The 23,301-nt window shown below is 38.7% G+C and overlaps 2 protein-coding genes across 17 annotated transcripts in view; one reads left to right on the top strand and one right to left on the bottom strand.

Annotated features, from left to right (window-relative positions):
- MED12L (mediator complex subunit 12L) overlaps nucleotides 1-23,301 on the top strand; it is a 360,384-nt gene that overhangs the window by 287,268 nt on the left and 49,815 nt on the right. For 9 of the 12 annotated variants that reach the window (XM_060394814.1, XM_060394799.1, XM_060394794.1 and 6 more), the window contains 12 exons: nucleotides 1,396-1,527; nucleotides 6,479-6,706; nucleotides 7,310-7,451; nucleotides 9,083-9,203; nucleotides 9,587-9,688; nucleotides 10,399-10,512; nucleotides 14,246-14,445; nucleotides 17,353-17,541; nucleotides 18,146-18,220; nucleotides 18,338-18,528; nucleotides 19,364-19,525; nucleotides 22,491-22,602. In XM_060394814.1, coding sequence (XP_060250797.1) covers nucleotides 1,396-1,527; nucleotides 6,479-6,706; nucleotides 7,310-7,451; nucleotides 9,083-9,203; nucleotides 9,587-9,688; nucleotides 10,399-10,512; nucleotides 14,246-14,445; nucleotides 17,353-17,541; nucleotides 18,146-18,220; nucleotides 18,338-18,528; nucleotides 19,364-19,525; nucleotides 22,491-22,602 — 1,768 coding nt within the window. The remainder of the gene's footprint in view (nucleotides 1-1,395; nucleotides 1,528-6,478; nucleotides 6,707-7,309; nucleotides 7,452-9,082; nucleotides 9,204-9,586; nucleotides 9,689-10,398; nucleotides 10,513-14,245; nucleotides 14,446-17,352; nucleotides 17,542-18,145; nucleotides 18,221-18,337; nucleotides 18,529-19,363; nucleotides 19,526-22,490; nucleotides 22,603-23,301) is intronic. The other 3 variants (XM_060394800.1, XM_060394812.1, XM_042235583.2) reach the window with 1 other exon arrangement.
- P2RY12 (purinergic receptor P2Y12) overlaps nucleotides 1-23,301 on the bottom strand; it is a 48,541-nt gene that overhangs the window by 20,951 nt on the left and 4,289 nt on the right. The gene's annotated exons all lie outside the window — the stretch shown is intronic.

The raw sequence follows: 23,301 nt of genomic DNA, 5'->3' as shown, positions 1-23,301 counted from the left end.
GAAGCACCTACTTTTCTTCTTAACTGTGGGACACTTTTGATGCAACTGACAGCCGTTTTTAGTAGTCTGCATCGGCTGCTGTCAGTTCACAGGCTTGGGATACTACATGCTTATTTCTTTGCATGGTTTGCTAGTCCCACCTCTGATGTTGGGCTGGATTTCTTTCTGGATGTTGGCGCTTCTCTGTTTTGAAAGGCATTTCTCATTTACACCCACAGAGAAAAAGCCCACAGCCTGGCAGACCCATTTCAGGGAACACTGCTCTTCTTCTGCTATTGCCAGCTGAACCACAGAGCTATCAGGGTTCTGCTGCTCCCGGAGCGGGAATAACAAGTCCAAGTCTGTGTGAGCCTTCAAGTCACAGGTCTTGGGAAGGGTGCCCGGAGGTATTGCCTGTGATTCCAGTGTCCTTCTCAGCCTTGTCATCCTAGGCTTCCTCCCATCTTCTAAACAGCAGAGAAGGCTCTAGACTGGGCCTCTGGAGACCTGAGTTCTCTTTTAGGATCTGCTATAAACTAGCTCTTTGCCTTGTGGGCAAATTCCATTATCTTTCTGAGCCCTCTTTGTAAGATAAAGAAGGTGAATCAGATGATTTCTGAAACATGTTTCAGCTTTAATAATCTTGACTCATACGTGACTCTGTTGTAGTAGTATTGAACCCTGTAATCAAATGCAGCGTGGCGGTGGAATCTGACTCTGAGAGTTGGATGGACCACCAGGTGTCTATATGTGTCACGTGGAATTGTGTGCTGTATGAACTGTGGCCCGAGAGGCCATCTTCCTGATCTGCTAGACTGGAGTAGTAAACGCTTCTTCCGAAGTGCGAGTGTCATATCACCGAAAAGAAGGAGTTTGGAATTCTTAATTAACTAAAGTAAATTTGTCTCTAGTTTGGATAAAGAAGGAGAATGTGACCTCAAACCATGAATTTGTCAGTTTCATGCCTGAACCAGCTTATGGTCTTAAAATTGAACTTATCAAACTTAATGATATGAAGAAATTGCTCCTTTATAAAGTGGGCATGGGGTCCTTTGCATATTTCCTGAATTTATCAGTCTTTTTACTCAAGAGAGATTCTCTGCTAAAAGTTTTATATCCTAGTACAGAAACTTTACTCATGGACTCCTCCCTATACATCTTCTGTATGGAGGAATTTCTTTCATTTCTTATTATTAATGGCATTTCTGAAGTTTTAAAAATACTTAGTGTTTCAATATCATAATAGAAAATGATATTTTATTCAGTTATTTACTTGCTATAATGATTAGTGTTAACGGTCTGATATGTTTTTTTCTTACTCAAAGTAATCAGGGACATATTCTCTAAAAGATTCAAGCAATAACATATATATTGACAAAGTATGTGTCTCATGTCCTCATGTATTTTTCTCCTTAGATTGTGTGGTGTGGTAAAGCATGTTGTGAACCCCTCCGAATGTTCTTCCCCTGAAAGATGCATCTTAGCCTACCTCTACGATCTCTACGTGTCATGTAGCCACCTCAGAAGTAAATTTGGAGACCTCTTCAGGTGGGTAGAAGAAAGTCAAAAGAATAAGAATAGGTTTATGCCCCCTGCCCCGGTTTTTTTTTTTTTTTTTCCTGTGGGCTAACCAATATTGTCATCCTTTTTAATAATGAGAAATAATCCTAATTATATCTGCCAGAATTCCTGTTGAAGTACATTTCATTGTACCTGTAACTTCTTATTCCAAATTACTATGCATGTTTAACTCTGATTGCAATTTTGGTAGAATAGACAACATTCTGTATTTTGCAGTTGCTATTACCTCACTTAGAAAATTGTTTCCCCATCGTTTGCATACTTCCTTTCTCCCTGCATTTATTTCTTTGACTCCTTTTCTTTCCTACTTGAAATAGCATTTCTGGCTCCTTGTCATTCTTTGCAGTTTAGCACTTGTACCCCCAACAGATGGACAGGTGCCGGAAACTCCTTATTTACTTAATGTTGTTTGAGGAAGTTTAGATGATTAATTAGATGATTAGATGATTGGTGGAGGGAAGGAAATGGTAATAGCTGACAAAATAAATTTGGAATTGAGAATCAGGCAAGGGAAGAATAGTCAGTTATGATTTTCTTCACTCTCTTGTACCTTGCATCCAGTTTGTATGTAAATCTGAGAAACTGTCTTCCAGGTACATCTAGAACCTGATCTCTCTGTATTGCTTTGCCACTCCCACCATGCTCATCTCTTGGTTGGACCATCGCATTTTCCTTCTAACTGCTTACTTGGCTTGCATCCTTGATTCTCCTAAGACTATTCTCAACACGTCTTCAAAAATCACCCTTTTGAAACAAGAATAACTTGACATATACTAGTGGCTTCTTATCTACTCAGAATAGAATTCAAAATCCTTCAGGATCTACTGGATCCAGCCCTGTCTTCTCTTTCTCTCTGTTCAGATTAACCACATGGACCTCCCTATGGGTCTCCAAACATTCTAAACACACTCCCGTCTTGGAGCTTCGGCACTTGGCTGTTACCGCTCTTGCAAAGTTTTCCTGCAGTTACTTGCTCACTCCCACAGTTTATTCAGGGCTCTGTCTCTCTGATCAGCCCCTTTGAAGTAGGACAGCCCTTGCCCCCACTCTCTGTCATTCACTGAGCTTAGCATGATTCCCCCTCCCCACTTCATACATTATATACTTATTTATGGCCTGGCTCCTTTCTAGAATATAAGCTTCTTGAGAGCAGAAGCTTTGTTTTCTTCATTGCTCTATCCCAGTACCTTGGAAGAGTATCTGGCTCATAGTAGGCACTGCAGAAAAAAAAAAAATCTATTTAAAGAATGATCTATACCAAAAACAATATCTGTGATATTTTTAATGGTACTGATAGGGAAAAAAATGTGAAAGTATGTCTTTATGAACTGAATTAGGTTTAAAAATAATCCCTTATGAAATATTAATATTTTCCCCCAGAAATAATGGAAAAACAATGCCCATGTTCTTCTGTTACTTTGCAGAGAGCTTTCAGTTTACAGTTTTCAGAGAGTTTTCTCATAGATGACTGGGTTCGTGCAACAGCCCTGTATGTTTCTCAAGAAAGCCACAGTGTTTGACCGCTAATGCTCCTGCAGGGTAGTAAAGCATGTTAAGAGAGTTAATTCAAGTATTGCACTCTGGCTGTGCAGAAACTTAGGAGACCAACAATGAACTGAGGGGCTGCTTAGCACTAGCAATTAAAGACATGGAAGAAAATGGCAATTCTCTTGGAAAACCTTCAAGTCAAGTGTTATTTGTAGTCTAGGATTAAGAAAATGGTTGAAGAAAAGCTAGATGTGCAGAGAGATGTCTATTAATATATTACTAAACCAGTTTTAATGATTGGATCTGAAACATCATCTATAATGTGTATAAGTGTAATATTTGAATGAAATAGATCACTAATCACATCTACTTATGACTGAGCAGGCTTCCCTGGTGGCTCAGATGAGTAAAAAAAGTGCCTGCCAGTGCAGGAGACATTGGTTTGATCCCTACATTGGGAAGATAACCTGGAGAAGGGCATGGCAACCCACTCCAGTTTCTTGCCTGGAGAACCCCATAAACAGAGGAGCCTGGTGGGCTACAGTCTGAGAGGTCAAAAAGAGTCAGACATGGACGGAGCAGGTAACATTCACTATGACCGAGCTGCTGCTGTGTGCCAAGGGCTTTGCTGGGTTGTTTTCATCAAGATCTTTAATCCTCCTAACAGCCCCAGGAAGTAGAAGTAATTTTTCCTATCAATAAATGATTATTCTTCATCGTAAATTAATAAATGATGAAACCCACATTTGAATATAAGTCATTTTGGCCTTGAGCTATGTGTTGCGTTCATTACTGTATCAGGTTTTTATGATGCACACAGCTTCAGAAGGAAATGAGAGTTTTTATTTGTTTGTTAACTGCATATACTCCTGAAACAGAGAGTGCTAAGAATTTGACAGTGACCTTGATGGCAGCTAATGTTTCATTAAAACCTAGAACTCATTTGTAAAGAGTGTAATAAGTGAAATAGGAAGCTTCAAAATGAAGGGTGAGGAGACTCAACATGAACCACAAAGTTCAGGAAAAGTATAAGTGGAGGCAGGAGGGCATCAACTTGAACGAAGTCCCAGAAAAGTGAGGCTAACTCATAAAAAAAATGCAGAAAGAAAAGCAGAGATTTTTTGCTTTCTAAAGACAGACTTGGGTAGATTGTTAGAATTAAGTGGAAAGTTGAAAAAAGATACTGCTTTGCTATTTGCAGAACTCTGTTTCCTTAACACCCGGAATACTGGGAGGTAGAGGAAACCAGGGACTGATACTAGGAAGGGGACCAGAAGAGAGAAAAATTGGTTTTTATTTCCTTTTTAGTGGAGAGGTAAAGCAAATTTAGAACTATCGCTAAGTGAGAATGTTTGAAAGTTGAGTGGAAAGCATGGCAAGGGTTTAGACAGGGAAAAGAGAGATTTTAAACATGCTTGGAGGACTTGTCTAGTGGTCCATTGCTTAAGAACCCACCTTCCAATCCTGTGGACATGGGTTTGGTCCCTGGTCAGGAAAGATTCCACATGACGTGAAGCAACTAAGCCCATGCGAGCCACAACTACTGAAGCCCACACGCCCAGAGCTTGTGCTCTGCAGCAATAAAAGCTACTACAGTGAGAAGCCTGAACACCACAATGAGAAGCCTGAACACCACAACTCGAGAGGAGCCCCTGCCTGCCACAATTAGAGCAACCCTTCCTGCAGCAGTGCAGAGCCAGCACAGCCATAAATAACCCCATTTTAAAGTTAAATGAATAAAAGCTCTGGGAACTATTTAATATTTGTCATTTTGAACAGGTCATGAATTCAGGTTGCAAACTTATATCCTTCAGCAACCACTGACAAGCATTTATATAAGTTGTCTGCAAAGAAAAAGCATGTAGAAAGTTGTATTTGCTACCATTTAGTGGGTGGCTTTAGTCCTCCCTCTTGGCCCAATACTTTCCAAGCCTATCTGGGACTTAGTTTTACCTGGGACAGTTTTTTGTTTGTTTGTTTTTTTAAAGCATACAGATTCCATACACCTAACAGTCAGGTCCACAAGTCTTTTAATTTTTACAAATTCCCCAAGGTGATTGTGAAGGAGAAAATCTGAAGTCACATTTTGGTAAACACTGAACTGAGCAATCTCTGTTTTCTGGAAGCAGTTGTCAGTGGTAACAGTTTAGGATAAAGAGTGTATGCTGCTGCTGCGGCTGCTAAGTCACTCAGTCAAGTCTGACTCTGTGCGACCCCATAGACGGCAGCCTGCCAGGCTCCCCGTCCCTGGGATTCTCCAGGCAAGAACACTGGACTGGGTTGCCATTTCCTTCTCCAAAGCGTGAAAGTGAAAAGTGAAAGTGAAGTCGCTCAGTTGTGTCTGACTCTTTGTGACCCCATGGACTACAGCCTACCAGGCTCCTCTGTCCATGGGATTTTCAAGGCAAGAGTACCGGAGTGGGTTGCCAGAGCCTTCTCCAAAAGAGTCTATAGATCTTTTCATTTGTGAGGAAATCATTCCTGGCTACTGTTTTTATAGGTGCATAAAACTAGGGCATGTCACCTTGATCACAAATAAATTCACTGAAATTTAAATAGAAAAAATTTTCTGTTGCTTAAAATAGCTCTTTTATAGAGAAGATGAAATGTTGTTTATGGACTTGTTATCCACAGCAAGTGGGCAAGGACAGCAATGTGCACGTGGGTCTGAGCTCTGAAATCAGGTCATCCTTCAGCCGTAGCTGCAGAGCAAGATTTGAGAGGATGCTTTCTAATTCTCTTTTATACACTTACACAATATAATCTATATATTATTCTGTATAATTCTGAATATTGTAAACCAGGTTCTTAAGACACCCTAGATGCCACGGAGAAGCACAACATGATACATTTTTAGGAACAGTATAATGGTTTCCCTACTCTCATAGACTTTGTATATTATCCGTATCTGCCTTCCTAGAATTTAAACTCCTTGAAGGCAGGGAGTGAACTCTTCTTTCCTAGTTAGGCATGACACATGAACCTCGCTGGATATTCCGAATGGAGAGGAATAGTTTTACAGGATGCATGATTAGGGTAAAAACACCAAGTTATTGCGGGTGTGTAATCCAATCCATTTTTATTAGTCTTAAGTTATAACACTCACTATTCAGAAAAGTTGTTGGACGTGTTAGTAGATGATTTTATTTTTAAAGCATGTAAAATATAGAAACGACCTTTAAGTTAAAATTAGTACCCAAATGTCTTATTTTTGTTTTGTTCCTCTACCCAATTAGTAACTGTTTAGGAGCTAGAACATTCTAGGCAATGTGTCCAATGCTTATTATTGGGAAGTTGGAATCAAGAATCCATAATGTGAGCTTTCTCTAGGAATACTTTACAGTGGCCATTTAATCTGTCCTTAAATGAAGTCATTTTCTAGTTATTGTAGTTTTGTTTTGTCTTTTAACTCTTCTTCTTCTAACCTCAGTAGTGCCTGTTCAAAAGTAAAGCAAACCATATATAATAATGTGATTCCTGCAAATTCTAACTTGCGATGGGATCCGGACTTCATGATGGATTTTATTGAGAATCCCTCGGCCCGTAGCATCAACTACTCAGTGCTGGGCAAGATCCTCAGTGACAACGCAGCCAATCGCTACAGCTTTGTCTGTAACACTCTCATGAATGTATGTATGGGTCATCAGGATGCTGGAAGGTGAGCTGGGCTTTTTGATTAAACACAGTTGTTGCACGATTACTACTTTGAAATTCAGATCTTTAATTTGAGACATTCGGCTTTGTTTTTTAAATCTTATTTTGTAACTGAGTTTACTTCAGCTCTATTCTGGCTGCTTTTCTTAACCTGGCTTATTGCTCTGACGTAAGATGCTCTAGATATAGTCCATCAGTTGTCTGATCCGTTTTCAAAAACATATATGACAAAAATACCAATGAAAAATACACATAATTTTGGAAATGTTGGATTTAGGTCTTCTTTTTACTTTTTAAAATGTTTTTTAAAGGCATGAATTCATAGGTCAGATTTGTTTACAGAACTAAAAATATGTTAATTGCTATCTGTACTGGTTATTGTTTGTTGCTAGACAGCATTAAATATTAGAAAACATGTGAAGACATTTCCTTTCTCTTCTGTCCTGTATTCTAGTAGGTAGTTTGTCAAGTGGATTTTTATTATATCCTTGAATCTAAGAAATGAATCCCATGTTCGATGATACTGAAATTATATGTTCGTTGAGTTTATCCTGTACGAGTATTTGTCTTTTGTTACTTTCTCCTATGTTCTTTTTCTTCTTTGTAGGATTAATGACATAGCCAATTTCTCCTCCGAGCTGACGGCCTGCTGCACTGTTCTCAGTTCAGAATGGCTGGGGGTCCTGAAGGCTCTTTGTTGTTCTTCAAATCACGTGTGGGGGTTTAATGATGTTCTTTGCACTGTAGATGTAAGTTTTCTGTTGCATTTAAAAACTCAGCTGTGCAACTAAATATTCAATTAGTAATTTTTTTTAGTTGACTCAACTCTTAAGTGAAATAATATAAATTGTTTTCTTCTCTCTCTGTAGAAGTGATAAACCAGAGTGTGATTGCCAAGGATAAGTAAATGAAAAAAACCCAAAAAAACCCAAAAACTTAAATAGCTTAATTTAGAGTGGAGATGCCAGGAGTCTCCTTCTTTGTTAGCTGAGACTTCTTGTCTGTGGTCTCCTCAGAGTAGTCTGTTCATAGTTTACTAAGTGCCTTGGGTCCTTCATGGTGCAGGGCATAACTTAACTAAAGCAGTTTGCATTCTGAAGTCAGCCAGTTTGTTTTCTTAAGGTGAGAAAAACTCTCCTTAGAGTATTGGTTCTGTTGTGTGGGATTAGGATGTCCAGGCTCAGGTTTGTAGAGCTGTCCAATCTTTCTTAGTGACTGTGTCTGAAAGTTTTTGAAGAGATGTCCGTTATAAAGTAACACATATTTTCTCAACTATCACATTGCATCAGTGTGCGAATTTCTTAAAAATCCGTCTTGATTCTTTATTTCTGCTTGTCACTTCCATCACTTCTTGCAGTAAATCATGTTACATATTAGTGTATCTCATATATAGAAGAACTGTATACATTATAAAACCTGCCTCTCAGTTAAAGTTTTATTTCCTAGTTCTGGTGACTCAAGACCACATGGGCAATCCTACTCTACCCTGTGGGCACCTAAGATGTAAAAACTCGTATCTGTGACCTACTCTTCCAGACAGCAAAGACCCAAATTTCTGTCTTTAACATAGGTCCTTAATCGTTCAGTTGTTTTTTTTGCATTTTACCTCTGCTTGTTTCCTCATCTGTAAAGTTGGAATTTAATAGTATGAACCTCTAGGTGCTGTACTCTTTCTCTGTAAATCTCTAACCATAGTTTTTGACTTACAGGCAACGTAATGTGGAGGCTGCCATTACAGCTGTTTTTCTTATTATTTTCTGCCAAAGTCTTGTGAGATCTGTAAAGGGTAGAAGTTTCACTCTGAATGAATGATTTTTTTTCTCCTCTGATTCTCCTCTTTCTTTCATTTTCTCCCTCACTCATCTTCACTCTTCTTTAAATTTAGGTGTTGATGAGAATTTTCACAGTGTTTTTAAAACTAATTTAATTATCTTACAAAATTAAGATTAGTTATTCCTGAAACACCAAAACACTCACAAGGCTTGTTTTTCAGTTAGAGAACCTCCTTATTTTCCATTGCTTCTAATGGTCTTACCCTTCAATATCCGATTATACTGCATTCTGCCAAAAAGACTTATTTATGTTATATCACTTAGAGATATCTTCATTTTGCTGTTTTATTGTTTGGTTTCTCAGTTACATGTACTCAAGGTACAGCTTAGAAATGTCTTAAAGCTTTGCGATATGGGTGAACCTCTTTCTTTGTCTTAAAAAATAGAAAAAAGCCCAGAGGGTAATAACTCATAAGTGATTTCCCTCTACTGGTTCCTTTTGGGATTTGAGATCTAATTGGTGTTGCCTACTTTCTCTTAGATGTGAATCTTAAGATGTTATTCAAAAGGGTGTTAGGTATTAAAACATGTCAATGTTTTTCTTGAAGGTGAGTGACCTTTCATTCCATGATTCATTAGCTACTTTCATTGCTATTCTGATAGCACGACAGTGTTTCTCCCTGGAGGACGTCGTGCAACACGTCGCACTCCCCTCTCTCCTAGCCGCAGGTAAGGCTGCGTCCCGGAGCTGCCCTGGTTATTTGATTGGTGTCTTGGTGCTGTGGCCTCTCACAAGTGGAAGGAGTAACAGATTAGAATTTGAGCAGACATGCAGTGTGCAGTAATACGTCATCAAGGTAGAGATGGTAGAATTATAATAATTGTTCCAAACAAAGTCACACTGATTTAAATGGAGAAGGTTGGAAACAGCTATCTTAGTACTTGTTTGTAAGAGAGCTCTCAGGTGTCTCAGAAAAGAAATAGCCAGTGCTTTACTTTTTACTGTAAGGAGCATTTATTTAAATTATTCCAGAAACTTCAGCTTACGAGAAATGCGGAAGACGTGTTCTTCAGTATGTTACAAAACTTGCTTTTAAAATCCTCCCTCCTAGCTTGCGGAGATGCGGATGCGGAGCCTGGGGCAAGAATGACATGCCGCCTACTGCTTCATCTCTTTCGAGCTCCCCAGGCCTGCCTGTTACCTCAAGCAACTGGTGAGATGACAGTTGAAATCTATCTGATGACGTTTTCATCTGGAGCTTTAGGTTTAACTTGACCAAGTAGGCTGTCCATTCTGTAATCTCCTTCCTGATTTTGGTGGGCTTGTTTCAAGGTGATGAAAGAAAGGGGTTGTCAGCTGTTGAGAAAGGTTGTCAGCGCCTTTCTTTTACGTAATATCAGGGTGTATTGAGAAACTCACATCAGGCGTTAATAAACAATAAAATTACCTCTGCTCCTTGGCCAAGTCATGCTGGTGGGCAGTGTGATCCTCCAACATACTCTTGTTGGTTAAGAACCATACTCTAGCAGTTTAGGGCAGTGGCATTTCATTTATTCTTTTACTAAGGTGAAGGGAATAGGTAAAGAATTCCAGGGATTAGAATTTAGTGCAGTCTGTTCCTAAAGATCATTTCTATGAATGTGTGTGTGTGACATCAGCAGAAATGAATAAAAGTGCTACTGATTTTTCGATGCATCTCTCTGAAGAGCAAAGCCATTGTCTTAATAATTTAAAAAAAAAAAAAAAACACTAGTGGATACTGGCAGTGTCTCTTAGTGAATCCATGAAACGCCAATTAAAGCTAGCTAATAGCAATTAAGCGCCCACAACTTAACAATGAAAGGCCCTGCTGACTGTAAATGGTTACAAACAGTGGTTAATGATGATGATGAATCTGTTAAAGCTTTGTTGTTTTTCTTATAGGCAAACCTTTCCCCGGAATAAGATCATCTTGTGATCGACACCTCTTAGCTGCTGCTCACAACAGCATTGAAGTGGGAGCCGTATTTGCTGTCTTAAAAGCAATTATGATGCTTGGTAAGATTATTCTGGCACTGAGCTTGGTTAATCACTAGAAACAGAGGCAAAATAATTTCTGTTCAGGTTTAACTCTCGTTAAAATTATTAGAAACACAGTTTTGTTTGTTTATTCTCTTAGAAAAATCAGTTGTTTTTTTTTTTTCAAGTTTATGTTCAGTCGGACTGCAAGACATCTGTCCCTTACTTACAATTCTGGGGGAATTTAAATACTTTTTTTCGTGTGGCATTTTAGCTGCCCATAGGGTTGTTAGGATTTCATTTTTTGGCAGAAGTCACACTTTGTGATGAACTCTGTTGAACTGGTAATCTGTGTAAAGGTTTACATTTTGTGTTCTATTCCTGGACTAGAATACAAGAAAATCTGGGTTTTGATCTTAGTTTTTCATTGTGATCCGGAAAAAGTTTCTGTACATCTGCCTTAGTTTTTGTCATGCAGCAGGTGATAATTACAATGATATTGATACTGTTGATAAATCAGTATTGGATATCACACTTTTTCATTTAATTTATAATGTTCAAGACATCCCTACATCTTTATTGATATGTATTCTCCAGGAATAGTAGTACTGTCTTTTCTGTTCATTTACAGTGCAGTAGTTAAAACATTTTTATTCTGTAAATCATTCAGGATTTAAAGGATTGGGAAGGATTCTTGAATTCATACTGCCTAATTTCAACTTAAGGTACCCTCTTTTGGTCTTGACTAAACAAAAATTACCTCTTATGTTCCAAAGGAACTCCTTTTGGCTAGAACTGAATTTGCTGAGTTTAGATGAATTGTTTTAGGTGAGTCTTAAATGTGTTTTAGAATGTATCCTGATCCTTTTATACCTCTCTTTAAGAAGTATTGGGGCTTCCCTGGTGGCTCAGATGGTAAAGAATCTGCCTGCAATGCAGGAGATCCAGGTTTGATCCCTGGGTCGGGACGATCCCCTGGAGAAGGAAAAGGCAACCCACTCCAGTATTCTTGCCTGGAGAATCCCATGGACAGAGAAGACTGGTGGCCTACAGTTTATGGGGTTGCAAGGAGTCAGACACGATTGAGCAAACAACACTTAAGTATTATCTGGTGATGATGAGGGTAGGTAACAAGAGTTTTCATCAAACAAACTATTTAAAGTTCACCTTAACACACACACACACACACACACACTCACTCACTCACTCACTCACTCCTATTAAAATGCCCATGGATTTTGTATTTGTAATGGAAAGATAGAACCATATGGAGGGCCACAGCCTCTCCTCTGAGCTCTTAGTACTATACTGCCAACATTAAATGCTCATTTCAGTAAGATTTTTCTACTTTGAATATGTTTGAAAGGAAAGCTGGCCAGTCAGTTCTATTTAATAAATAAATATAGGGACTAAGCAATCAGGGACTGACTTTTTTTTACTGGTATTTCTAATGCCCATCAGGGAAAGATTTTCCATAAGCTAATGTTGAAAGTGTGAATGCATATGTGATAGACATTTGCAGAAACTAAAATGTGTACCATAGAAACATTATATTTAATGGTTTAATTCCAAGTATAATTTGCCAACCTCTTCAAGTATACATATTTTAATATCAGTGCCCACCAGTTTATCTCATGGCCTTTCCTTGACCTTTTTAATTGGCCCCAGTTCTTGGTGGATTCTACATCTTCCTACGTGATAGAGGGTTCTTCAGGTCTGAGAAGTTAGGATGAGGTTTGTTGAATGTCAACAGACCCTTGAACCAGGCAGGCACTGAACACTGTGTCTGTTCTATTGTCTCTGCCGTTGCAGAAGCTTCTAGCACAGCCTTCCTGACCTTCTCAGTCATCCTAACATCTAAATTGAATAAGGATCGCCTAGACTGGGGCTGGCAGTGGTGTTTCCTTGTTTTTGCAGTTTTATTTACCTCACTGTGTTCTTATCACAGTGTTCTCTCAAGTCCTGTCCACTAGAATTTATTTTGAGTTAGGGAGATAGGACTGTTTTATGGAATTCAATTTCTACTTTCTCTAGTAGTTTAAGGTGTGGAAACAGTTGTTTATAGGGCTTCCCTGGTGGCTCAGTGGTAAAGAACACTCCTGCCAACTCAGGGGACGTGGATTCTACCCCTGGGTCAGAAAGAGTCCCTGGAATGGGAAATGGCAACCCACTCTAGTATTCTTGCCTGGAGAATTCCATGGATGGAGGAGCCTGCCAGGCTACAGTCTGTGGGGTTGCAAAGAGTCAGACATGACAGAGCATGCATGCCCAGGATATTTATGGGCTTCCCTGGGGGCTCAGTGGTAAACAATCTGCCTGACAGTGCAGGAGACTCGGGTTCAGTCCCTGAGTCGTGAAGATGCCCTGGAGAAGTAAATGGCAACCCATTCCAGTATTCTTGCTAGGGAAATCCTATGGAGCGTGGAGCCTGGTGGGCTGTATTACATGGGGTCGCAGAGTTGGACACCACTTAGTGACTAAATAACAATAGCAACAGTAGTTGTTTATATCTTCTAAGTTTGGAAAGAGCATGCTAAATGTTGGTACATGTAGAATTCAGTCTTTGTTCCAGCTTTTGAAGAGCTTTGCTGAATTAAATAAATGCCTATGAGTGAAGTGAACTTGGTGCTTTTTTGCATAAATATTTGAATGAGAAATGTATAATATGTGATAAGATACTGAGTTGAAATGTATTATGTGTTCCTCCGTCCCCTCAAGATTTTTTAAGTAAACATTTACTAAGCGATTCTGATTTTTAAAATTCAGCAAAATCAAAAGTTTTTCTTGACTGACTTAAGGGTTTTAAAAGGCTTTTTGCACTGACTTGGGGTTGGTTTCCCTTACATTGAAGTAGTGAGGGCTTTATCTAAACTCATCTGTTGGTTACAGGAATTTTTCCTGTTGAATGCTTGTGATCTTTGTGGGTAAATAGACAAGAGTTTGGAGGCTCTGTTTCCATTTGGCTTTTTTTTCTTTTTTAACCAAACTAAATTAATTTTTTACTTTTAAAATATGACAAATTTTTGTCTTTCATGGCTAGAGAATATTTCTTATTTCCAGCTATCAATAATTCTGCTCAGTTTTCCCCCCAGAACTTTGTTGTGAGGAAAACACTTTCCTGGAGCTTCATTTTACTAAGTATATGAGAGGCTGATCAGGTGAGGTTTTCTAATTTGGATGTTTACAAAGAGGAAAGTGAAAGACATGGGTTATTCAATGAATGCCCTATTTTCCAGGGCTTCCTTAGTATGCATTGCCCTTTTCCATTCCCAGGGAAATAAATCTCTCTTGTCAAGAAGTTGATAGTAAGGTGGGCTAAGGCAAAACTTTTCTCTTGACCTATGGATAGAAAATAAGTCATTCATTGTAAGAGAAGAAATGAAAAAGGGACATCTAGAAGGGTGAGTAACCCATTTTTTCCTTGTCTATATAAGTCAAATGAATTTGCATACATTTGTGCTTGAAATATTGGTGGAATCAATGTTCTGTGATTCTTAAGTGTGATTCATAATAGCCTTTCCAAGTTTGGTGAAAGTATACTTAATTCTATAAATGAAATAAAAAATGAGCCTTGAACTTTTTTTTCCCGTGTCTGATGGAACTTCTCAGCGTTCCTGTATTGATCCCTTCTCTTTGTTGCTGAACAACTTACTTTGCAATAATGATCCCATTCATGTATTTTAAATCTCTGAATGCTTGCCTCATTTATTTTCCAAATATTTGGCAATATTTTGAATTTCTATGATTTTGCTTTTGTGATTCTGTTATGTAGGAGATGCCAAAATTGGCAATAACAGTGTCAGCTCTTTAAAAAATGATGACTTCACCATGAGGGGTTTACGACGTGATGGGAATGCTGAGGATATCTGGACTGCCTCACAAAATTCAAAATCCTGTGGGAAAAGCATTTCCATAGAAACGGCCAATTTAAGAGAATATGCTAGATATGTACTGAGGACCATCTGTCAACAGGTATTTTTCAGGTTTAATTTGCCTTTAACTTTGAGTGTATTCTTGTTCTTTTGGAGAGAAAGACCCAATATTGTAGGAAACTTGTACATAGATAGTCGTCTTTTGCCTTCTCACTTTATTTTGAAATAATTTCAAATTTTCTGAAAAGTTGTAATAATTTATAAAGAAGTCCAGTATACCCTATACACAGATTCACTGATTTTTTTAAATCTTACCATGTTTGCTTTATAATTTTATTTATGTGTATGTGAGTATGGTCTCATATACTTTTTACTTCTTATATTTTTACTTAAGCATTTGAGAGGAGATAGAATACATTGTCCTTTTTTACTTTTTAATATTTCAGCATTTATTAACATAACTAAATACAATTTTTAAAAGGAAGGAAATTTAGCATTGGTATCTTAAGTTTTTCTCACCTATAGGTCACATTTCAGTTTGGTCAGTTTTCCCAATAATCTTGCTTTGTCTTTAGTTTCCTGGTGGTTAGTGTCAGATTATACCTTCCTCACCATAATACTGTAGAAGCATGTTATATTCTTCTCAGGTGATCACATCCAAAGGCGCCTGAGGCCCATTTATACCTCTTTGGTGATGTTAGCTTTGATCAGGCTGTTTCCACTGTATGATTTTTTTAAAATTTTTGTTTTGTATAGTTACCATTTTTCCCCTTGGAATTAGTAAACAGTCTGGGGGACACTCTCTGAGACAGTGCAAGTTTTCTGCTTCTCATCACACTCCCTCACCTCCCATAGCGCATCCATTTGGATTCTTGTCTAAACCAGGCTTTAGTATGACAGTTGCAAGATGGCTTTTCCCAACTCCTCAACTTTTTTCACATTTATCAGTTTTCATTCTACTCTAAGGAAAAGCCAAACCTTTTCTGCCTTCCCTTCCTTTCTTCCACTTATTTATTATCCACAAAAGTTGCCGTATATTGTCCTCAGTTATTATAATGTTCAAATTGTTCCAGATTTGTGCAGAAGTGGGAATCTTTTCATGCTGACTCTTGTGTTATTTTCATATCTCTCTCACTCTTTCTTTCTTAATAACAAGTATTTTCTGCCTTTCTGGCCTATCTTATATTTTTCCTGCCCCAGACTAGATTTACTCATCTTTTCATGGAACCTTGGTTCTATTTAGAAGAAGATGGTGTTTAGAAACCAAGATCTGAGTTCTGTGTGTGCTTATTGCTGTGGGCAATGTGCGTTTATTGCTTTTAGGACCTTTAAGCAGGCAGAGCTGGGGGAAAATGCATCCATATACATAAATGTGTGTGTGTATAATCATGAGTTTATACTGATGAACGTCCAGTTCTGATCAAACAGCTCAAGTTTTTGTTAGCATCCCTTCAGTCTGTGTTGAAAGTGCTCTCTTCCATATTAAGAGTCCTGGATACCAATAACATCAATTATTTACTGATTTGTTGAATTCTACAACACACCTGAAGTAGGGTTAGAATTATTACACCTATACTACTATGAAAAAAATGAGTCTCCTAAAAGGAGTTGAGAATTTGCTTACAATTCTTTTTTCCCTAAGGTTTTACAGTATGTGCTAAAAAGTTATTTGACCTTTCTTTTTCAGTATGGATATATTACTCACTTAAAATAGAATTGATTTCATTTGGTTTTGTTTGTGTTCAGTTTAGATTTCTTTTCCTACCATATCTGTCTTTAGAATAACATACTCCCAAAGGTCAGCTGGGGTTTCCTGGTGGGCTCATTGATAAAGAATCTGCCTTTCAATGCAGGAGATGTGGGTTTGATTCTTGGGTAGGAAAGATCCCCTGGAGAAGGAAATGGCAACCCATTCCAGTATTCTTGCCTGGGAGATCCCATGGGCAGTGGAGCTTGGTGGGCTACAGTCCATGGGGTCACAAAGAGTGGGACACAGCTTAGTGACTAAATAGCAGTAGCGATAACTGAACAACAGCGAAGGTCAGTCTACTAGTGAGAAGGTATGCTCAGAGATGTACATCTCTTTCCCTCATCTTTTCTACAGTGTTCCTCCCTGCCCTAGGTAATCAGTTTCATTATTTTCTGATTTATCTTTCCAATTTTTATTAAGTGCTCCTTTCCTATTAGAAAAAAAGGCATACCATATATGCTCTTTTTCATTTTGCTATTGGTATAATGTTGAGTCATGTTTTTCTTAAAGTATACTGTAATCGTGGTAAAAGTTAACTATTAGTCATATATATGTTTAGAGTGTGCTGAGTTGTGCATTGGCTTCTAATTGTGGGTACACATTGGAGTCACCGGGAGAGTTTAAAAACATTTTGATGCTTAAGAAATTACTGATGTCTGGATAGCATTACTGAGGTTGATTAACTGCTGTGATATGGGGACTGATCATCCTTGACTCAGCAATTGTAAGAAATTATCCTAAGAACATAATTGTACAGAGAACAGATGTGCACAAGTATTTATAAAGGTAACATTATTCATAATGACACCAAAAAGGAAGACAGTTTTCTCAGTGTTACACTATATCCTATCTATTCAGTGGGATATATTACAGTATGTTCCATGAAAGTGAGGAATACATATTATAATACAGAATCACTACTGTTACATAGCAAGTTAAAAAAAATGATTACAAAACAGTATTTAGAGCAAAGTTTCATTCTCCAACTGAAAACACATACTAGTGTTTTCTTTACTGAGCTTTCTCCCCCACTTCCTTTTTTATCTTTTTGCTAATTTCTTTCATGCATTCCTTTTTAAAAAAATTTTTAAAACCAAGATTCTACTTTATACTTTTAAGAAGTCAAAATACTGGAAAATTTCTAAGCCTTTTCCCTCCTACTTTTTCCATCTATTATTTTTTAAATGGAAAATTTCCTGTCCGCTTTCTGTTGTGAGCCATGAGTTTAGTACAATCTAATTGCCATCTTATTTTTAGGAATGGGTAGGAGAACATTGTTTAAAGGAACCTGAGAGATTATGCACAGACAAAGAACTTATTCTGGACCCTGTGCTCTCAAATATGCAAGCACAGAAATTATTGCAGCTCATCTGTTATCCTCATGGCATTAAGGAATGTACGGAGGGGGACAACCTCCAAAGACAGCACATTAAACGCATTCTTCAGGTGAGTGAAAATAGTCTAAAGACTGTGTTTCTGTCGTTTTGACATGTTCTTTGTGTTTATACAGGAGTTACTGCGTCTCTCTTGTCATTGCTAGCTAATTCTTAACTTCAATTAATTCTGATTTTTATTCCCCCAATTTTACATTTTGTGTAACAGCCACACTTTATTGCTGGGCAAATACGCACGCTGCAAACCATATACAACCATTATGTATGTATAAGTGCAAATATGTTAATTCATGTCAGTATTTATTGTGTTTACATGAGAAATAAGCTTTGTAGAAGGACTGTCTTCATTATGTTATTCATAAAATATCAAAATCATTTTGTAATGGAGTTGTTTGGATAGACTTTGGGAGAAGAAATGATTGTCTTATTCATTTCCAACGCCTAGCTGAGTAAGGCACATTATTTTAATGTTGCTGTTTTTTCCTTTGTCTCTATAATGAGCATATGTAATAGACTTGGAAGCCTTTTGTGTCATATGAATCCCTTTATTGTGTGTGATCATTCATCTGTTTTTTTGAGAAAGAGAATACTGCAGGGGATTCTTATACTTTAAGACATGTTTGGTATTCTTAACGTGCTAACTCCATTTTCCCCAGAATCTTGAGCAGTGGACGCTGAGGCAGTCCTGGCTGGAGCTTCAGTTAATGATCAAACAGTGCTTGAAGGACCCTGTGAGTATATTCATGAAAGCATGAACGTGTGTGCCGTTTTATGAAAAGCAACACAACATTGATGCTTGTGGATAAAGTAAAACACAGGAGTGCTTGTTTTCTCATGTCTGACTCCAGGGCTCTGGTTCGGTGGCTGAAATGAACAACCTGCTGGACAATATTGCCAAGGCAACAATAGAGGTGTTCCAGCAGTCAGCTGACCTAAACAATAACTCTTCTAACGCTGGCGTGGGCCTCTTCAGCCCAAACGGGATTGGCAATACTGATACAAGTAGCACAAGGCAGAATGGAATAAAGACATTTCTCAGGTATTTTTTTTTCCCTGTGGTTTTACAAAACTATCATTCATTTTTCACATGTAACTGCACATTTTACTTGGATAATGCAGACTTTTTTTTTTCATAAAGCTGCAGGAATGTGAGGAAAATAATTGCTTGTAAGTGTCCATTATCATTATTTAATATGTTAAAGGGCCATGCTGCTGGGCTGCACGGTAGCTGAGCATTCCACATATGCGGTTGAGCAGGCCCAGACTCCTTGGAACCACAGTTTACATTCCATAGGGGTGAATTTCTTTCATGTGCCCTGAGGCTGCCCTATTCTGTGGTATTCTTAATATAGGAAACACTCTTTCTGCCATCTTTTTTAGTTGGCAGTTTTGCTCAAATGATAATTACAAAAGGCAGATAGACTTGTATTTCATCATTTTGGTGTCAAGTATAACTGGTGAATTTTGAATCTTTAGAAATTGGTTATTTAAATGCTTAAATGTAATCAGAACGTTTCATATTTTAACCATGAGAGAAAGGTATATTGCTTGTTAGACAAAAAAACAAATTGCTTGTTAGTGTTCAGAAAGCCAGAATCATAGAAAACCACTTTTCCAGACTTTAAAAAAAAGTTGAGCTATAGTATCCTTGCAGAATCCCACCTTTTAGTGTTTCCATAAGCACGAAGAGTGTGTGCAAATGTCTGGTATTTGGTGAGACGAAACAGAGGATAGAAGTAAAAGGCAAATGTTAGAATAACCCATGTGTCCTGTGAATGTAAGTTTTGCTTTGGAGTTTCGATCAGAACTGTGGGAGCAAAGTAAAAGGATGCCTTGGGTATATCCTTGGGTATAACATCTGTTTCCATTTTTAGTTCCTCTGAACGCAGGGGTGTGTGGCTGGTGGCCCCCCTAATTGCCAGGCTGCCGACTTCTGTGCAGGGAAGAGTGTTGAAAGCAGCTGGGGAGGAGCTGGAGAAAGGACAGCACTTGGGTTCTTCTTCCAAAAAGGAAAGAGACAGGCAAAAGCAGAAAAGGTATGGCTGGAAGTTTTGTTCCTATGTGAGCGGTTATAGAATGGTTGAGAAAATTCAGTGTCCTACAGATGTACGTGCTCATTATACTCTGCTGTTGATGGTTATTAATAGTTGCTAAGTCATGTCTGACTCTTTGTGACCCCATGGACTACAGCATGCCAGGCTTCTCTGTCCTCCACTATCTCCTAGAGTTTGCGCAAATTCATGTCCATTGAGTCTGTGATGCTATCTAACCATCTCATCCTCTGCCACCCCCTACTTGTCTTGCCCTTGATCTTTCCCAGCATCAGGGTCTTTTCCAATGAGTTGACTCTTTGCATCAGGTGGCTGAAGTACTGGAGCTTCAGCATCAGTCCTTCCAGTGAACGTTCAGAGTTGATTTCCTTTAGGATTGACTGGTTTGATTTCCTTGCAGTCTAGGGGACTCTCAGGAGTCTTCTCCAGCAACACAATTTGAAGGCATCACTTCTTCTGCCCTCAGCCGCCTTTATGGTCCAACTCTCACATCCATACATGACTACTGGAAAGAACATATCTTTGACTAGATGGACCTTTGTCTGCAAAGCGATGTCTGCTTTTTAATACGCTGTCTAGGTTTGTTATAGTCATTGTACTCAGAGTCCACTGAAATTTCGCCTTTGTATGGAATTGAAAATAATCTGATCGGCCAAGTTCTGTTAGATAAAGTCTCCAGATTATAATATGTAATGCACTAGCATTCAGTTCCAGAGAAGGCAATGGCACCCTACTCCAGTACACTTGCCTGGAAAATCCCATGGACGGAGGAGCCTGGAAGGCTGCAGTCCATGGGGTCGCTGACGGTTGGACACGACTGAGCGACTTCACTTTCACTTTTCACTTTCATGCATTGGAGAAGGAAATGGCAACCCACTCCAGTGTTCTTGCCTAGAGAATCCCAGGGATGGGGAAGCCTGGTGGGCTGCCGTCTATGGTCTGCACAGAGTCGGACACAACTGAAGTGATTTAGCAGCAGCAGCAGCATTCAATTCTGCCTGTGTACCCTAATCACTGCTGCACTATTAAAATACTGACTTCTCAGCTCTGCTTCAGGCCTGCTGAATCAGGTGTGTATATCCACAGTCCCTGTATTCAGCAGTTGTTTGGGTTTTTTTCTTTTTATTTAGGCACTTGAATTTCATGGAATAATTTATACTTCTATTATGCTGCACCCTGAAATAAGTTACTAATATTTTTAACATTTAGGGCTCTTGTTCTAGCTTATATATTAGGCTAGATCCTAATATATAGGATCCTCCAAGTTGAGTCTTCCAAGTTGAATGTTTTTTAAGTTTTGTGGCCTGGAAAAGGTTTAAGTAATTATATTAGAAAAATGATTATGTTACTGAAAAAGAACATAAACACATTCTAATGTAAAACCATGATGAATTTAGTACCTCAGAGGTAAAAGGAAATTCCTAACATTGAAAAATAAAAACTCTGAGCCTTTTGAACATTTTGGGTTTCTTATGCCCTAGTCGGTAATGATTTCTAATGACCTAATCAGTAGCTGCCATTTACTAAGGCCTTATGAAATGTCATCCTCAATATAGAATTCATTACATACATATGTGAAGTTTTAAAATCTCCCAGCAGTCATACTGAGGTGCTTTCATTATGTCCTTTTTACAGAAGAAGAAACTGAGGCACTAGAAAGTTAAGTAAATTTATCAAGGACACATAGCTACGAAGGTGTGAAGCTGAAACCCAGGTGGTCTGGCCTCTGAGTCTATGCTCTTAACTGAAGCACATTTTGGTTTTGGCCTAGCTTTGCACATATGTTGCTTGGCATCTGGTTGCTTCATCGCCTTTGCCAGTATTTATTAACCAACCAGATAACTCAGTTTTAATTCTCACAGTTGATTGGCTAACGATGGCATGTACGTTGCCTCACTTCCCACAGGAATCCTAGATGGTACTGCAGAGATTGAAGGTGGCTCTTCCTAAGTTAGTCTCTCTAAGCTCTGCTAGTGTAAAATGAAGCGGACTGAAATATTTTGATCTCCATCTCATTTTAAGAAATCTTTCTTTGCAGTGTAGAAAAATTAGTTTATCAATATGTCAGGTGTTTCTGATCATGTAAGAAATAAGGCTAAAATGCCAATTTAAAATAAATTTTAAAAATCAAATATCTTAAAACTCTTTTACAAGTCAAGCCTGTGGGATGTAGTGGAGCTGTGCACTAGGTCACTGGCCAGCAGAATGGTTTTGGAGGCCTTAGACCTCGGTGCTCATCTCAGTTCTACTCATGCCCATCTAATTGGCCTTGAGAAATGTGCTGAAAAACAACACAAGCACAACAATCCTAATAGGCCTGTTTCCTGGACTGTAAATAAGAATGGTGGCTCAGTGATAAAGAATCTATGGCAATACAGGAGACAGTTTCACTCCCTGGGTTGAGAAGATTCCCTGAAAAAGGAAATGGCAACCCATTCCAGTATTCTTGCCTGAAAAATTTCATGGGCAGAGGAGCCTAGTGGGCTAAAGCATATGGGATTGCAAAGAATCAGACGTGACTTTAGTAACTAAACAACAACAAAATGCAAATACTACGTGAGAGAAGTTTAAAAGTTTTTCTTTTTTTCTGTGTATACAGTGATATTCTTCCTGCTATGTATCTTTAAATTCAGTTTACTGATACAAACCATACATTTTCTTCTTCCTTCCCCGCCCCCCGCTCAGATGCAGTATGAATTTATGCTCGTTTGCAGATGCCTTCAAGGGCAAGAGAACATATTAAATTATTTAGAAGCATTACAGTGGTTTTAAACCTTATTAGTTAGAGATATGATTTAACTTTTCAAGTAGTCTTGGCTATTTGCTACTTCCCTCCCTTTTCTAATAGTAAAATGAATAAGAGCCAGTAACCCAAGGGCAGGAAATCAGTGTTGCACAGGAAGGAATCTGTTCTTTCTAACTAGATCTGCTGTTATTACTTCCTTTATAGTATGTCTCTTTTGAGTCAACAACCATTCCTCTCACTGGTCCTTACCTGCCTTAAGGGACAAGATGAACAACGAGAAGGCCTTCTAACATCTCTGCAGAATCAAGTTAACCAGGTAAAGTACAGTAGAATATTGAGCTAGGCAAGTATTTTCCTAATGGCATTCATTTGTTTTCCTTTCAAACACTGAGCTTAAGCTAATAAGGGCAAAGCATGTTTTGATTAGATGTAGGAAAGCACCACCCATGTCCTGTTCTCCTACCTGGCATTCTGGTCACCATGAGATTAGCAATAGTATAATATGAATTAGGCATTGGACAGATGTCTATGAAAGTTACATTTTGCAGATTGCACATAACTTTGTCATATCTGCTCCTAAGAGAGCTTTGTCTCTTAGGAGAGCTCCTGGAGCAGTCTGTGTTGCAGGGCACATGTCAGTAACAAAGAGAGCCTGCCCTCTCTCCAGGTCTTCTACTGGGCTTCCACATGGCAGGGAAAGTCTCAGCTTGAGCTCTGTAGGTTCAAAACCCAGTTTTACTGCCAGAACTATAGTGATGCTGGTCTAGGGCACAAGATGTGTGCATGCTTGCACATGCTACATCGCTTTAGTTGTGTCCCACTCTTTGCAACCTTGTGGACTGTAACCCTTCAGGCTCCCCTGTCCGTGGGATTCTCCAGGCAAGAATACTGTAGTGGATTGCCTTGTCCTCCTCCAGGGGTCTTCCCAATCTAGAGATTGAACCTGCATCTCATGAATCTCAGGCGTTGGAGGGCAGGTTCTATACCACAAGCACCACCTGGGAAGTCCCAGGGC

The sequence above is a fragment of the Ovis aries genome, chromosome 1 (genome assembly GCF_016772045.2).
Source record: "Ovis aries strain OAR_USU_Benz2616 breed Rambouillet chromosome 1, ARS-UI_Ramb_v3.0, whole genome shotgun sequence".
Taxonomy (NCBI): domain Eukaryota; kingdom Metazoa; phylum Chordata; class Mammalia; order Artiodactyla; family Bovidae; genus Ovis; species Ovis aries.
The sequence above is the reverse complement of the archived record's forward strand: the minus strand, read 5'-3'. Positions and strand labels throughout refer to the sequence as shown.